Below are 16,718 nucleotides of genomic sequence, written 5' to 3' on the forward strand. Positions count from 1 at the left end.
TTGCATACACATTCCCCTCCTTCCATCTGTCATATAAACAAATGATCATACAGTTTTTTTTGTTTTTTTTTTTTTTTTAAATCTCATCTTCATTTGATTGTGAAAGTAGTATGTCTTCATTGTGACAACAACTTGGGAAAGTACAAAGAAGTTTTTTGGTGGTTTTGACAAAAGCTTACTGTTGGCTCACATTGTGCTGTTTCTCTTATCCTTTTTTCCTTTTATCTTTGTCAACACGCTCCCATCCTGACAGCTTGTGTTCGTACATGAATGGGACACTGGATACCTATTCTTTATTTTACATATAAAATGCGCATGTCATTAAATATTCTTTTAGAGAGGACTGCTTGGTCATCTGTCATCTAGTTATACCATGATTAACCTTTTCATATAGTCTCCTATAACTAGAACTTATTTTATGCCTTTGTTTATTGGTTATTAGGTAACGCTTTGAAAATTGTTGTGACCACATTTTCGATAGTATCTCGGAATATTCCATTGGGATATATTTCTAGGAGTAGAAATACTTCGAGTCAAAAGTATGAGTGAAAGGCGTCGGTAAACTGCCCTTCAGGAACGTTGAAACAAATTTCAGTTTTCACCAGCCGTGGATGGGCTCACCATACTGAGTACTGTCAGGATTGGTGCTGGCAGGATGGGAGCATGTTGACAAAGATAAAGGCAGAAGGAATGAGCAGACCACTGGGATGGAAGAAGAGAGGAGCGTGGGATGTGTATGGGGCGTGGAAAATGGTCTGTTGGCTAAAGTGAAAGATACTTTCAAGGAAATAGGAAAGACAGAGAAGTTGAGTTGGGTCTGATTTGATGGAGCACTGGAAGCCAGTTTAGATTGGTATCAGAGAGACTTCAGTGGGTTTTGATCAGGAAGATGAGAGCCCCAGGGTTTTGCTGTGGGAAGGCTGTGTTATATAACACAAGCTGTGCCACACCACTACTCATTCCCTATGTACTCCATGCCCCTTCCCACCCCATGCCTTTGCTTGCGCTGTTCCTTCTGCCAAAATGCCCTGCTTTCCATAATCTATCGAAGCTCCACTCATCCATCAGGGACCATACCCACATTCTCCCCTATGTACTTCCTGCTCGATTACGTAGCACCCACTGGTATAATATACCATATTGCCTTTTTATAACTGTTTGGTGTACTACTCTCTCCCACCAGATTATAATCTCCTAGTGACCCATTTCCTTTATGTATCCTTCAGTGCTTATAGTGCCTGGTATATAATAGGTATTAACACACATTTGCCAAAGGAATCCCAGGCACTGCACATGTCTCCTATGACATTGAACAAGTACACTTTAGGCCAGGAGATATATGCTTCAACAGTTTGGGATATTGGATGTCTCGGCCAAGTTGTTATTCCAGAGCCAGTTGGAGTATCACATAGGGCTACGTGAGGGAAAACCTGCTCTTAACATTTACCTTCCCTTCCCATTCTAAAGAGTTCTAGTCACTGGCTTTTGGAGACCACCATCCCTTAAGTGAGCGAGATCTTGACTCCAGAAGTGTTTGTAAATCATAGTTATTTATGAAAACTTCTACCGGAGCTTGTAATGTTGTATGAGATTGGTTTTTTAAAAGCCAGTATGGCATCGTGTTGTACATATCATTCTTTGATTTGCTTTTTTCAATTGACAGTATAACTTTGGAATTTTCCCAAGGAAATACATATAATTACAAAAAACTATATAATAATTAAAAATGTGTCTTTTAAAAATTTCTTTTAATGTTTATTTATTTTGAGAGAGAAAGAGAGCACGGGCAGGGGACGGGCAGAGAGAGAGGGAGATGCAGAATCCAAAGCAGGCTCCAGGCTGTGACCTGTCAACATGGAGCCTGACGTGGGGCTCGAACTCAGGAATCGCAACGTGAGATTATGACCTGAGCCACAGTTGGACACTTAACTGACTGAGCCACCCAGGGGCCCCTAAAAATGTATTTTTATGGTAAAAATTCAAATTCAAGGGGCCCCTGGGTGGCTCAGTCGATTAAGCGTCTGACTTCGGCGCAGGTCATGATCTCACAGTTCATGGGTTCAAGCCCCATGTCAGGCTCTGTGCTGACAGTTCAGAGCCTGAAGCCTGCTTTGGATTCTGTCTCCCTCTCTCTCTGCCCCTCTCCTGCTTGCACTGTCTCAAAAATAAATAAACATTAAAAAAAAATTCAAATTCAAAAGGGTACAAAATGAAAAAGGATAGTTCTCCAATCCCCTGTTTTTATTTTAGAGGTTAGTGCTATTTGCCCTTTCTTACATATATTCATAAAAACATATATGCATTCTTTAAAACATGTAATTCTGTAATACGCACAGTATATCATAAAGTATCTTGAACATGTTTTCATATCTACATATACAGATGCCGTGTCGTTTTTAAATGAGTGCATAGTATTCTGTTATGTGAATATACTATGACTATTTCTGTATTGGTGGACTCCTTTGATCTTTTCTGTTTGGAAAGCTCATGTGAAATCACTCTTCGCTTGTTATGAATTTAAATTATTCAACATGATAAACATGAACTGAGTGCCTCCTACCTTCCTGGCACTGTGCAGGGCACTAGGGCCAACAAGGTGTTTGATGGTCAGTCCCTTCCCCTGACTTGAAGTTATTGGCTGTCTAACAGTGTCTAACAATACTCTCTTAACGAACTTAGAATATGATATGAGCTGGAATGGGTAGATATGCCTTAGCATACATATTAATTCTCCTTTGGGAAGGTGAAAAAGAGGACGTTGGTATCAAACTTTAAAGGATAAGAGATCCTGGATTCCTAAGGGGTGAGGAAGAGAAGGTCATTCTTTCAGGGGATGTTAAAGAACAAGATGGGTTGGCAAGAAAGAGCATGTGATAGGCAAAGAATGGACAGTAGCCCAGTGCGACTGGGGCATGTGCCGTGGTGTGGAGGGGGAGAATTGTACTGTTTGCTCAGCAGTTGGTCACAGGAAACATTCAACAAGTGAATAGAAGGATGTGCTCTTTGTGTAACTGAACTCCAAACCATCTCGGGGTTGTCCTCTTTATGCCCTGCAGGCTATCAACTGCCTCCAGGGCAGAGGGTCTTTCTTGAATTGGTCTGGCTTTAAAAAAAAAAAAAAAAAAAAAAAATCTTTTATCCATTTTTGCACCTTTAACCATGTCTTGTCTTGTTTTTGCAGAGTTTAGTCACTTCAAGAAATAGAACAGAAATCCGCCATGGCCCCAAGGAAGAGAGGTGGACGGGGGATTTCATTCATCTTTTGCTGTTTCCGAAATAATGATCACCCGGAAATCACCTATCGGCTGCGAAACGATAGCAACTTTGCGCTTCAGACCATGGAGCCAGCATTACCCATGCCCCCTGTGGAGGAGCTGGATGTCATGTTCACTGAACTTGTGGTGAGTCTCCAACTTGCTTCCTGCCGGTGGTTGGGAGCCAGGAGGAAGAGGAGAGGGTGTGCCTGGTTTCGTTTGGTTAGCCATGGGCTCGCCCTTCTTCAGTGCAATGACCCCTTTATATTGGCACCCCAGCTGTGGGCACTGAGCCTCTGGAGGAAGAGAAAGAAGAAGGTTGCTTTACTACATCAGAGGGCTTTGCTTTAAGTGAAGGGATTTAGACCCTTAGATCTTCGAATATGTGGCCGAATCACATCCCAAGTTGCTTCTCCTGTTGCCTTCCATCCCAGCGTGAGTCTATACCTGTGTCCTCTGCCTCACAGCCCTCCAATTCTCTAATGCTTTCTCCACCCCTACTCTCAGTGTGCTGTATGAATGTCTTCTAAACAGTTAGTCCTACTCCTCTTCCTGTCCCAGATCCTTTGATGAAAGCCATTATTACTTAAGGCAGTTAATTATTTAGCCTAATGATCAGACTGTAGTAATAAGTGTTGTGGGAAGCTTTTCATGAATCCTGTCATATTTTAGAATCCACTGTACTGAAGTGAGATATCTGGTGTAGGACCTCTTCTCAAAAGATGTAAGTGATCTCTTCAGCTTAGCTTTTTAGCTACCTCTGAAGTAGTGTTTCTTTCCATTCCATGTTATAGAGGTATATTATGGTATAGTTCAGAGTCCTGGCATGTGGATTAGGAAGACATTGGTTCAAGTTACTATTCGGACTTTATTATCTGTGTAAGTATGGAAGAAGCATATGAGCCTGTTTTCTGGAAAGTGAGAAAAAAAAAATAAGTCCTCTTTCTGGTGTGATGTAGTGTCGAAGCGAGAGTAATACATAGTGGGAATGGCCCAGTGCCTGGCCCTCATTGGGTGCTCAATAAATGTTACATGAGTACTCTATCCTCCCTCGATCATTGCCGGCATTTTGTAATGGAGTTAGTTCTAATCAGACAAATCAGACCATTTGTATCATTCAACAGATACTCGAGAGTGCTATCATTTTGCATGACTCTTAGGTCAGAAAGTAATGTAGGCTGTGTTACTGCCCTCCAGGGGTAATGTCTGAACCGATCAGGCCACTGCAGCTCTTCCAGACCAGAATTTACCTATAGGCTTACCCTATAAGATAAGCCAATATGAGAGTATTACCAAGCCTATTACCAACCAGAATTGGTTGGGAAAAAGAAGAGATGGCTCTTGGCAGCATGTTTGTATTTTACGATGTTGATGAATATTTTTGGTGTTTAAGGAATCTCTCCCCTCTCCCACCTCTGCATGCAGAGATTATGTTCTAGGTGTTAATGGGGAGGTTCAAAGTGGGAAACTAGAACCTTCTCTGAAACAGCTGACAGTTTCAGTAGCAAAAGGGGATTGATAAAAAAGTATAATGCCACTAGAGGAAGAAGCACAACCCACCTCTGCATGGTGTGTAGATGTGTTGTGGGGTATAGGACACAGTGATGAGGAGGGTGGTCAAGGAAGACATTCTGGAGGATGTGAGCTGTGAGTGATTGAAGGTAAGAAGGGAAGTGGTGGGGATCGGTGTCAATGGCTGTCTCAGTCATCTCAGCTAGTTCATCCTGTGACGGTTACAAACTACAACAGCTTATCCCTTGCTGATGCTGCATGTCCATTGTGGGTCAGGTGTGGTTTTGTTCCTCACCATCTTTCATCCAAGACCCAGGCCTGATGGAAGAGTAAGGAGAGACATGGCAAACTGCTAGTGGGCTCTAAGCTTATGCTTGGAAATGGCATGTGGCACTTCTGCCCACATTTCTTTGGCAGGTGAAAATCACGTGGCCACTCCTGAGATCACAGGGTAAGGATGAATCATCCTTCTGTAGAGACTGGCACCACAAGTCGCATGGACAATCCTGAGGTCACTGGGGCAGTGGAGGACATATAATCCTCTTCCAGGGAGAGGCAGTGAATCATCTACCATGATGACTATCAGGAAGGGCAATAATGTATTCACGGGCTTGGTTTTATTTCCCACTTAAAGTATTTTATGACCCAGTATGTGATCTATCTTGGGGAATGTTCCACGTGCACTCGAGAAGAATGTGTATTTTGCTGCTTTTGGATGAAAAGTTCTGAATGTATCTGTCAAGTCCATCTGGTCCAGTGTATCCCATTTAAAGTATTTGAAAACCCAAAGCCCACCTAAGGAGATAGATGTTGCTGATAGATGAGGGCCCACTTGGTGGTAGTTGGAGCTGGTGGGCAGAGTTAGTACCCTCAAAGCCTCTACATCCACTGTCTTTTCAATTGTGCTCTATCAGACTCCCCAGATGAGACCTAAGCCAGAGCCTGTGTGGTGGTAGCTCCATGTACATCTTGAAGGCAGCTCATTGTTCTGTATTCATAAGGGAGAAAATTCCACTCTCTGCCTTATTGATGTCTTTATTCTGTGTGAAAATTGCCTACAGCTGTTAGTTGTTAAAAAGCCAATGCCAAACCAGAACTTTAAGCCGAAACCATTGGAAAACAAATTACATTGAGGTTTGTATCTGTCCCGGTGAGTGACGGATGGATTTCTGTCCACTCCTTACTTCAGGGACTTAGACCACAAACCCATCCAATGGCCAGGGGTGTGCTGGGGCAAGAGGGGTGGGCTCAGAGCCATGGGAAACCTCTGTGGGTTCTCTTGAGTGTTCGCAGAAGCACTTCTGCCTCTGCCCGTGCACAGGATAGGGAGGCCAGGTGGGGAACGGGAGCGTGCTTGGCCTGTGGAGTCAGACTGCTCTGCAACCCGGGGTGACTGCCTTTAAGATGGTTTCTATTGGAATTTAAGTTTATTGCCTTGCCTATATAATGGGGACAATACCGTCTCTCTGATAGGATTGGTATAAAGAAGATAACTTCTTTAAAAAGGGGGGCACCTCTTAGGTGCTTTATAACCCACATCCTAGTGCAATGAGAAGGATGGGAGATAAGTATTTCCTGGGCACAACACCCTAAGCACATATCCCAGGTTTTTCCTTTTCTTGAAAGCTAATCTGCCCGCTGTGAGTGAGCCAGTGTGGGTCCTAACTTGCAGGGCATTTTACCTCTGTATCTGTTGGAAAGCATCTCATCACAGCCGGTTGGTGTCAGCTAGTTTCCTTGGCCTCTTCTGGTGACACACCCATTTAATGTTTTTAAATGAGTGGTACCAAATAGGTTGCCTTCAGAATTGCTTGCTGCAACCTTATCATCTCATAAATAAAGCAAGCCTGAGCGGGAGGTCAGCCACGGGAATCTGTAAGGAGGGTGGGCCGTGAGGAGTGCCTGCCATAGGCAGTGGAACCAGACTCATTCCAATTTCAGGATGTAGTGGTTCCTGGGGGTCCCAGTCCAAAACCCTGCCGATTTTTTTTTTTTTTTTCCTAACAGCTTTATTGAGATATAACTCGCAGACTATAATCCACCTATTTACAGTGTACAGCTCAATGGCTTTTAGTTGTGCAAGCATCACCGCAATAAATTTTAGCATGTTTTCATGACCTCCAAAAGTAACTCCCTTACCCATTAACTGTCACTTCTCTTTTCTCCCCAGCTCACCATCCCCTGGCTACCTCTAATCTACTCCTGTTTCTGTGAATTTGTCTATTCTGGGTATTTCATAAAAATGGAATCGTGTACTATGTGGTCCTTTGTGACCGGCTTCTTTCACTTACCGTAATCTTTTCAGTGTATCCATGTTGTAGCATGTATCGATACTTCTTTTCCTTCTATGGTTGAATAATACTCCACTATATGGACATACCACATTTTGTTTATCCATTCATCGTTGACAGACATTTGGATTGTTGCCAGTCTTCAGCTGTTATGAATAATGCCACTGTAAACTTTATTCATACCCAAGTTTTTGCATGGAAATATATTTTCAGTTCGCACGGGTGCAGACCTAGGAGTGGAATTTCTGGGCCATATGCTAACACAATGCTTACATTTTTAGGAATTGTCGGACTGTTTTCCAAAGTGCACCATTTTACATTCCCACCTGCAGTGTATGAGGGTTCCAGTTTGACCCTATCTCTGCCGACACTTGTTATTACTTCCTACCGACTGACCTGCTGCTTCTAAAGCTGTTCGACGGCTCCTGGAGAACTGAGAACATGTAACTTGGGAATTTTTTAACTATCTAATTAATTTATTTTTGTGAGTTGCCACACAGAAATAGTCTCTATGCTAACAATTTTAACTGATTTGGTATATTTTAAAAAACATTCAGTTGAGAGTTTGTGTAATCTCTGCCAACTCTGTATTTTATGCCTTTCGAGCATCAATCCTTTTTTTCCTGTATTACCTCCCCCACCTCCTCTCCCCACTTTTTCTGCTTTGTCCTTTGCTTCAGCCACACATCGTGAGCATAACCAACCCAAGAGTCAACACTGTTCCCATAAAATAAGATTCAGCTATAGTCTTGCCTTTTCTACAGGCTTCTAATGGTCTTAGATTGTTTTTGCTGACCTATTTGAAGACCCCTAGGCATCACGAATCTGTAAGTTGTCCTTATTCAAATAACTTTTTCATCTCAATGTTAGCAAATAGAAGATTTCCTTTGGGATGACTAGAAGGATGTGTCACTAATTGACCGGTCAGTTCTTTCAGGGTGTGTGCGTGTGATGAGTGGCTGCTGTGTGTCCTGAGATAGCTGGTGAGCAAAGCAGCCATGGTTGTTAATGAATTTATGGGACCAAAGGTCTAGTGGGGAAATAGGCAAATACACACACAATCTTATCCAGTGTGCCCCAGGATTATGAGGGGCTCTTCCAGCAGTATATATTGTTGGGGAAGAATGTACATTCGCCTTTTTTCACAAGGAGGGGGTTGCACTCACAGGTTCCATATCTATAAACCTAGCTCTCTTGCCCAGTAATTCCTAGCTTCTCTTCCAAGTCCTCATGGGAATATGCATCCCTCAGTTCCTTTCTCTGTCGATTTCTCTGCCAATCAACCAGCTTTCAGGAAACACGTTTTGTGGCCCGTGGTACTATAAGTTTCCTAGCAGTGAGCTCCCCTTGGGGAGTTCTACAGTTGTCCAGCTGACCCTACCACTGGTAGGTGAGTGTCTAATTCAGCCTTGAAATCTCAGCAAGGCCACTTGTCCTCAGATGAAAATTGAGTTCTCCAACTCAGCTTACATGAGTGAGAAAGAAGGTACATATTTTGATTTCCATTTGCTTGACTCCTTAGCTTAGCTGTCAAGTTAATAACAAATTTGCTAGATTCTAAACCCCACGGTTTCCTAACTTAGTGTGGAAGGGTCTTGGAAGGCTTTGTGGGAGAGGTTTCATTTAATGTTAAGACATGAAAATCTAGTAGGAATATCAGGGCAAAGAGGAGAGATTGTTACAGACCTTGAGAACAGCACAGTAGGGGGCCGGGAGGTGAGAGAAAGTGTGGAAGGCTCAAAGAACAGAAAGCTCAGTGTAGATGGAACATGAAATAGGAAGCTGGGAGGACTGGGGCTTCTGAGAAGTGGTTCTGGAAAAGGGGATGGGGATGGTTGTGTTATTGATTTAATTCTATATCTCAGATTCTTATTTGAATGAGAGGAAGGTGCCTCTGCCTTTTTACAGGTTTTCTCAGCAAACCAAATATAATAAAACCTTGGTTTGCCAGCATAATTCGTTCCAGAAGCATGCTTGCAATCCACAGCAGTTGTATATCAAAGCGAATTTCCCCATAAGGAATAATGGAAACTCAATGCTATAATATAGTAACAAAATAATAAAATACAAAATATAAAGAAAAATAAACAAATTAACCTGCACTTTCCTTTGAAAACCTTCATGGTTGTGTGAGGGAGACCAGAGAGAGGAGGGTACTGTGTAGGACGACTTTCACTATCACTGATGGAATCACTGCTATCTTTTGGCTCCATGGAGTCTTTTTCTGCATGGGGGCCATTGTATATGCTCGTACGGATGTTGACTACAGTATTAATAAACTCTGTCATATACTGTATTTAATGTAACTGGCAATAAGGCAGCAGAGGAAAACGGTCTATATCTGCAGGCAGCCTGACCTAGAATGAAGCAAAGCATTCCTAAGCTTACTCTTGGATGGAAAAGCAGGGGACTGTCCCTAGGTGCTTTGAAGTATCAAAAAATAGTGCCAGTTGTGGGCACCTTCCAATGTTCTGAAAAATCATTGATTTCTGCCAAACACCTCAACCTGAGACCAAGCATCTGAGAAGGGGAGACAATCACCCACAATCCTGCATAGAGAGAGAGAGAGAGAGAGAGAGAGAGAGAGAGAGAGAGAGAGAGAGAATAACCATTGGCTCAGTTGTGATCATGTGATATTCGGTGTCACCTACTACTCCTGTTGCAAGACATCGCTTGTTTATCAAGTTAAAATTTATTAGAAACATTTGCTTGTCTTGCGGAACACTTGTAGAGCAAGTTACTTGCAATCCAGGGTTTTACTGTGTATGAAAGTACGGCAAAATATATTGCTACTTGATTACATTTACAAAAATGACCGTTGTTCTTTGCAGTCTCTGTGAAGTGTTGGTAAGTTAAGCAAAAGGTTTCATGCCTTCTTGAATAGATGCTGAGTACGTTTTCATTTGAGTCCACTTGTTGAGATGAGATGCTATCTTGCTGTAACACATACCTCCTCAGGGCACTTTAATTTTGAAATAAAAAGGAAATAGAGAATTACTAGGAGCCCCCCCTTCCCCCTTTTGGCCCTTCTACCCAGTGCATAGACTCCTGCATCCACCTGGAATTGATGGGCTAAGTGTTCCCTGCAGAATATTCCACAGCAGCAGTGATACTGGAATTGGTATCTCCTAACGAGTTCCCTCAGCCCTCTTGCCTTGTGAAATGTGCAAAATAGCCCTGGGTGAGATTTTAGGTGAGAAACCTTTAGGTTTAAGACAAGGCTGGCTATTATTTTTGAAGTGTTTTGCACTAAATCTCCACTCTTCTAGTACACACACTGTTTTGTGTATTTGGAATCAGTTTCATAGATTGATTAGAGGAAAACTTTCATTTCTAACACAGTGTATCACTATGAATTTATGGCTGGTTGGAAATAATATGCAGTATGGACCCAGGTTTTCCTAAATCTGAAATATGACCAATTACATTTTACACTGTTTTCTGGTTAATCTGTTTTCTTTTGAATCCATTGCTTAGTGTCCCATTTATTTGGCCAATGGGTCTAATATTTTAGGATAATAAACTATAGAGTGCTGTGCCTTCCAGGAAATGTAGCATATTTTAAAGAAACTTATTAAGAAAATCATTATTGATCATAGAACAACCATTTATACCATTGAGGATTACCAGTGAAAATTAAATCTCAATGGGGAATGTGGTGATCATGGATAACGTAGGTTGATGGGATTTGTATCCTCATAAATGTAATTATAATGTCAATTACTTACTATAGGTCAGTTTTATTACTGCTAATTACTGAGGACATTAGTAGCCAACGTAGGATATGAGAAATAAAGATAGCAGGAATGGGAGAATTTAGTTGGTGTATCAGAGTCAGATGAATTCACGGTCAAGTGAAGCTGTGCCAAGTGAATTCACCTGGGAATTTACATCAGTAATCTCTTCATTTTTCAATATATTCTGAAGTCATTTTGGTATGAAAGGAGCTACAGGAATCCAAAGTTGTCTTACAGACTTAGCAGTATACACATTCTGTTCTTCCCCTAGCTACGTGAATTGTTACTCATCTCCCACAGGCTGCCAACATAATTTCTTTTATTACTAGGACTGTCTTAAGCTCTTTTTAATAAAAATTCTTCCACTATCACTACAATTGATGAAAAGTTTCAACACTTTTTATCTCTTTGTTTTTTAAACTCACCATTTACACTAAAGGCCATGACTAAGAATAGAAAGTTTCTTACAGAGGGAACCTGGGTGGCTCAGTTGGTTAAGCGTCTGACTTCGGTTCAGGTCATGATCTCATGGTTCGTGGGTGCGAGCCCCACATCAGGCTCCGTGCTGACAGCTCAGAGCCTGGAGCGTGCTTCAGATTCTGTCTCCCTCTGTCTCTGCCCCTCCCTGGCTCTCTCTCTCTCTGTCTCTGTCCCAGAACTTTATAAACAAATTATTTTGGCCCTGAGAACAACTGACGGTTTGTGACGTAGGTGATGTTAATATAGGTGGTTTTGCTTGCTTACATGTGTTGTACTTCTGAACAGAACATTGTATTCTAAGAACCAAAGAAGGATTGGTAGTAGATCTTTATCCCAGTTGACAGTCTACATTTCTTTGTGCTGCTTGGAGGCCCTGTCTGCTTAGAGATAGTAAGGTGGTCAGCATGGCTTCTTAAATTTCCTTCTTGTCTTCTAATTTACTAAACAAACCCAGTGAAGCTTAAGGTAAAACTACAAAACCATTTTGCTCCTTCTGGTGCTAAATTTATGTTTTGTCTCGCCAGATTCATTCCAAATGTCCTTTCCTGTAGGCTGTTAGGTTTCGTTTTTTGACTCCATGTTAGATGCTCTGTTATAAATCAATACGCTTATTTATGGGTGCTTCTAAATTTATTCATTTATTTTTAACGTTTATTTATTTGAGAGAGAGCAGGGGAGGGGCAGAGAGAGGGAGAGGGATGATCCCAAGCAGGCTCCGTGCTTTCAACGCAGAGCCCAACATAGGGCTTGATCCCATGAACCGTGAGATCATGACTTCAGTGGAAATCAAGAGTCGGATGCTTAACTGACTGAGCCACGCAGGTGCCCTTCTGGGTGCTTCTAAATTTAGATTCCAGGGATTGAAATGGGAGAGTGCGGAGAGGTGGAGGAAAGAAACATGAAAACTTTTTTTTTTTTTTTTAAATACAAATAATGCAAAACCATGTCTGAACTAATGATGTTAGTGAAAAAATGGTTATGAGTCCCCTTGGCCTTGATGATTTTCATTACTATGAATTGTAAAGAGACTCTGAGCAGTATATACCTACTTAGCTTTTGACTACAATTTAAAATATGATTATTTAACTTAATCCTCAGGCTACCATGTGCGAATTACACAAAGTCAACACACTGTACTGACTTGCCAACTCTCTGTATGTCTCCAAATAAATCAATACGGGTTTTAAAGGACTGGGGGAAATAATTTCATCTCCATAAGTCATGTGGTTTAGGTAAGCTTTCAAGTGTAATTTTGAAAATGTGTTTCAGTAATGGTTAGAACAGTTTGGTAGTTTGTATAAATAACTGCACATGAGAATATATATTGTTGCATTGGGAATCATCTAAACATCATTTGCTCACATAGAACATATGTCACATGGCCTCTGAGAGGTAAATGCACAATAGGTGGATGGCGTATTTCAGTTCTAATGGTCCTCGGTAATTTTATCCGTTGTACTTGGAATCCTCCCTTCCCCAGCCTTCAATTCCCAAAATTACTCAGGAATTTCAGGCTGTTTCTTGATGCGTGTTATAGGAGCTCAGGACCAGTTACATCTTTTAGTTATGGTTTTTTTGGCTTATGGATGAAGAACCATATCTATATGTATTTTTTTTTTAAAATAAGATCCCTGAAAATGCAGCGTTTTTGTTTTTTTTTTTTTTTCTCTCCTGCCCAATTTTAAATGAATCCACTGGAAACATCCTACAGCTGCTATTTATTTGATTACACAATGGGATATTTAAAAACTAAACTAAACCAAATGAAAGCTCACTTAGAATGTATATACAGGTTGTTTTGGGGAAAGATGGGCATTTTTTGCATGTGGAAGAAAAAGTCATCAAGTCTCTTGCCATCTTTGAAATAATCAGATGCTTTGAGTTTATTCCCATATGGACACTCGTTATGTTAAATCCTCTATACCTTTGCACTTTCAGAGAGCAGAATGACATACAGGCGTTGTATCTGGCTTTTTTTATCCTCAGGACTCCCAGAGCCTAGAGCAGGGTGTGGCCCAGAGTGGGTGCTCAGTAAATGCTTGTGGTCCAGACGAGTAATTACTGAAGGTTAATGCTTGAGATGCTCAGTAACTATTTGCATGCATGCATGCATGCATGCATATATGCATGAATTAATGACTGCTGAATCCTCCAGCAATTGGGTATGTATTCTGAATTATTCTCAAAGTAGTAGTATGGATTCGGGCTGATCCCTGCACCCTTCCTGTCCCCCATCCACCTCTTTGTCATTCTCTTTACTCATCTTCTTCATTTGGATGTCAGTTACTCTGGGAGCATGAAAGTGACTGGCATCAACAGCAGATTGAAAGGATAAGTTGATAGGGTTTAAGAATTATTTTTTGTCCTTAACAGTCTCTATCATATATGACATGGTAAAATACATAGCTGCAATATGGGAGAAGCGACCTATTGTGCTAAATATCTTTTGACCCAAATAAAACTTAAAAGTGTCATCTGAGCTGCCTAAAATCTCTGAAGGGCATGCTGAGCAGGTGTGAGAGGGGCCTGGGCTGGCAAGAGTCATTGAGGGAGGGGGCACGTGTAGAACTTGGTTTCACGGTTGCCCACAGGGCCTTAGGGTGCCTTTCTAGGAGACAAAGCCCCTCCATTCGGTGAGGGAGATACTGCTAAGAAATTCTCCCAATTAAGCCTTGTCAACAGAAGTTGTACCAGGTTATAGGTATAAAAACTGGATATTTGGCTGGGGTGCCTGGATGGCTCGGTCTGACTTCAGCTCAGGTCATGATCTCACAGTTGGTGGTTTCAAGCCCTGCGTCAGGCCTTGGGCTGACAGCTCAGAGCCTGGAGCCTGCTTCAGATTCTGTCTACCCCTCTCTCTGCCCCTCCCTCACTCACACTCTGTCTCTCTCTCTCTCTCTCTCTCTCAAAAATAAATAAACATTAAAAATATTTTTTTTAAAAAGTGGATATTTGGGTGGCTGGGTGGATACTGGGAGATGATTATGACATATATTTAGAACAGATTTATCTATTGTAGATTCCTGGAAAACTGCTGGTGATGTATACTAATAAAAGTTAACATTGCTCTGAGTTTCTGGTTGAAATAACACAAAGAAGCTAAATAAGCCCCAGGTTTAGCGGCAGATTTTTTCTAGCAAACTGGATATAGTTTTCATTGTCTACTCTTAAAGAAAAGGAAATAGTGTAAAACACTTAACCATTGGTAGTAAGAAACTAAAAATTATTTCTATTAGTCAGCCTTTGCTTGTAGGATCTCACTTCTTATTTTTATATATCGAGTGAAAACATGTCTGTCAGACACAGAGAACATTACTGTGTAGGTGGTGGTGAGTCATATTGTGGTATTTCATGTAATGACTAATAGGGTTTGCAGAAACCTTACCGGCCGAAAACCTTCAAGGTTCATTCTCTGTGTGTACACATCCATTTTGGGATTTAAAGGACGCAGTTGTTTCCATTTATTTTTTTTCCTGACCAATTAGGAGCAGGTAATAAGTCACCGAATATACTTACTTTCTTTCTTTCTTTCTTTCTTTCTTTCTTTCTTTCTTTCTTTCTTTCTATCTATCTATCTATTTTTGAGGAGAAATCTACAAAATCCTTTTTAAAATTTTTTTAAATATAATTTATTGTCTAGTTGGCTAACAGACAGTGTATGCAGTGTGCTCTTGGTTTTTGGGGCAGATTCCCGTGGTTCATCGCTGCCATACAACACCTAGTGCTCACCCCAACAAGTGCCCTCCTCACTGTCCATCACCCATTTTCCCCTCTTCCCCACCCCACATCGACCCTTAGTTTGTTCTCTGTATTGAAGAGTCTCTTATGTTTGCCTCCCTCCCTCTCTGTTTGTAACTATTTTTGTCCCTTTCCCTCCCCCCATGGTCTTCTATTAAGTTTCTCAAGTTCCACATATGAATGAAAACCTGTATCTGTCTTTCTCTGACTGACTTATTTCACTCAGCATAATACCTTCCAGTTCCATCCACATTGCTGCAAATGGCAGGATTTCATTCTTTCTCATTGCCAAGTAGTATTCCATTGTATATACAAACCACATCTTCTGTATCCATTCATCAGTTGATGGACATTTGGGCTCTTTCCACAATTTGGCTATTGTTGAAAGCGCTGCTATAAACATTGAGGTACATGTGCCCCTATGAATTAGCACTCCTGTATCCTTTGGATAAATTCCTAGTAGTGCTATTGCTGGGTCATAGGGTAGTTCTATTTTTAATTTTTTGAGGAACGTCCACACTGTTTTCCAGAACGGCTGCACCAGTTTGCATTCCCACCAACAGTACTTATATTTAAACTGACAAATATGGTATCTAACTTTCAGATTTCAAACCACCACAGTGAAAGTACAATATTGTTTCTCATGGTCATTATGGTTAAATTTTAAGAGTTGAATTGGCAATCTGTGACCTATGGATGTGACGGTCACTTTCTGTGCTGGTAAAGGACATTCATAAATTTGATGAAATAGCTCAGCCTAATAGAACATTTTTTTCTATACATGTGTAAAATTGTAATTTGGCCTTTTCCCCAAGGTGCACTTATCACCATGTCATATGACTTAAGGCCTAGTCACTTGTCCCTCCGAGTGTTTGACTTATTTCTGGTTATATTGAGTTATGGGATGGAAGGCGAAGGTTAAAAATCCAGAAAAGACACCGCTAACATAGCGTGTATGTGAGGTGAACTTGAGGATTGCTGCCTACAGGGCATGTGGGGAAACCTTTTGTGGGTGGGGCTAGGGTGGGTGAATTGGGTCTACATGCTGTGGGCAAATACCTGAAGTGTGTAATCTGAAGGAGAAAACTTAGCTTTGTCTGAGTTATGCTTAGAAATTCTGTGCGGTCTGTACATTGAGTCAGAGGGTGGGTCACCTTGTCAAGGACTATGAAAGAGCAAAACGAAACACACACACAAAAGAGTGAGTTGATTGGCAGGGTGACCCCAGGGACCTATCTTCTCGTCTCCTCACTTTTTTAATTCTCCCTTCTCCACCGCGTTAATTGCATGTCCTTCCACCTCTGCGGGAATATGTATTAGTATGTATGTAAAGAGTTAGCTTAACTCATTAGAAATAGAAACCCAGAATTCCTTTATTAGAGATTTCTCTGGTTAGCTGGAAACTTACTTGTTGGCTCACTGAAATCTATTGATTTGGTGGATTTTCAAAGAATAAATGCTTTCAATACTGTTTTGGAGGTTTTATAAATAACTCTATATTTCAGTTTAGCTAAATATCTGGAAAAGCTGTTTCAACCCATTCAAGACCCTTATTGTATATTATTTCAAAATTCCTTCCTTTGCTTTATCTAGCAAATCAATCCATTTCCTTAGATTTATTTATACTGTGCCAATTGTTTTGTGATTTATGTAGATTTCTCTATAGTGTTGCCCGCTTATGCAGAGTGTAAGACTGGTGAGATTTC

General features: G+C 41.1%; 1 protein-coding gene across 3 annotated transcripts in view; it reads left to right on the top strand.

Annotated features, from left to right (window-relative positions):
- The window catches only part of DAAM1 (dishevelled associated activator of morphogenesis 1), a 176,895-nt gene that overhangs the window by 65,351 nt on the left and 94,826 nt on the right, over nt 1–16,718 (top strand). For all 3 annotated transcript variants that reach the window (XM_060619942.3, XM_060619944.3, XM_060619943.3), the window contains one exon: nt 3,182–3,401. In XM_060619942.3, coding sequence (XP_060475925.1) covers nt 3,219–3,401 — 183 coding nt within the window. In that variant the 5' untranslated portion in view covers nt 3,182–3,218. The remainder of the gene's footprint in view (nt 1–3,181; nt 3,402–16,718) is intronic.

This window comes from Panthera onca, chromosome B3, assembly GCF_046562875.1.
Source record: "Panthera onca isolate mPanOnc1 chromosome B3, mPanOnc1 haplotype 2, whole genome shotgun sequence".
In the NCBI taxonomy this organism is placed as follows: Eukaryota; Metazoa; Chordata; class Mammalia; order Carnivora; family Felidae; genus Panthera; species Panthera onca.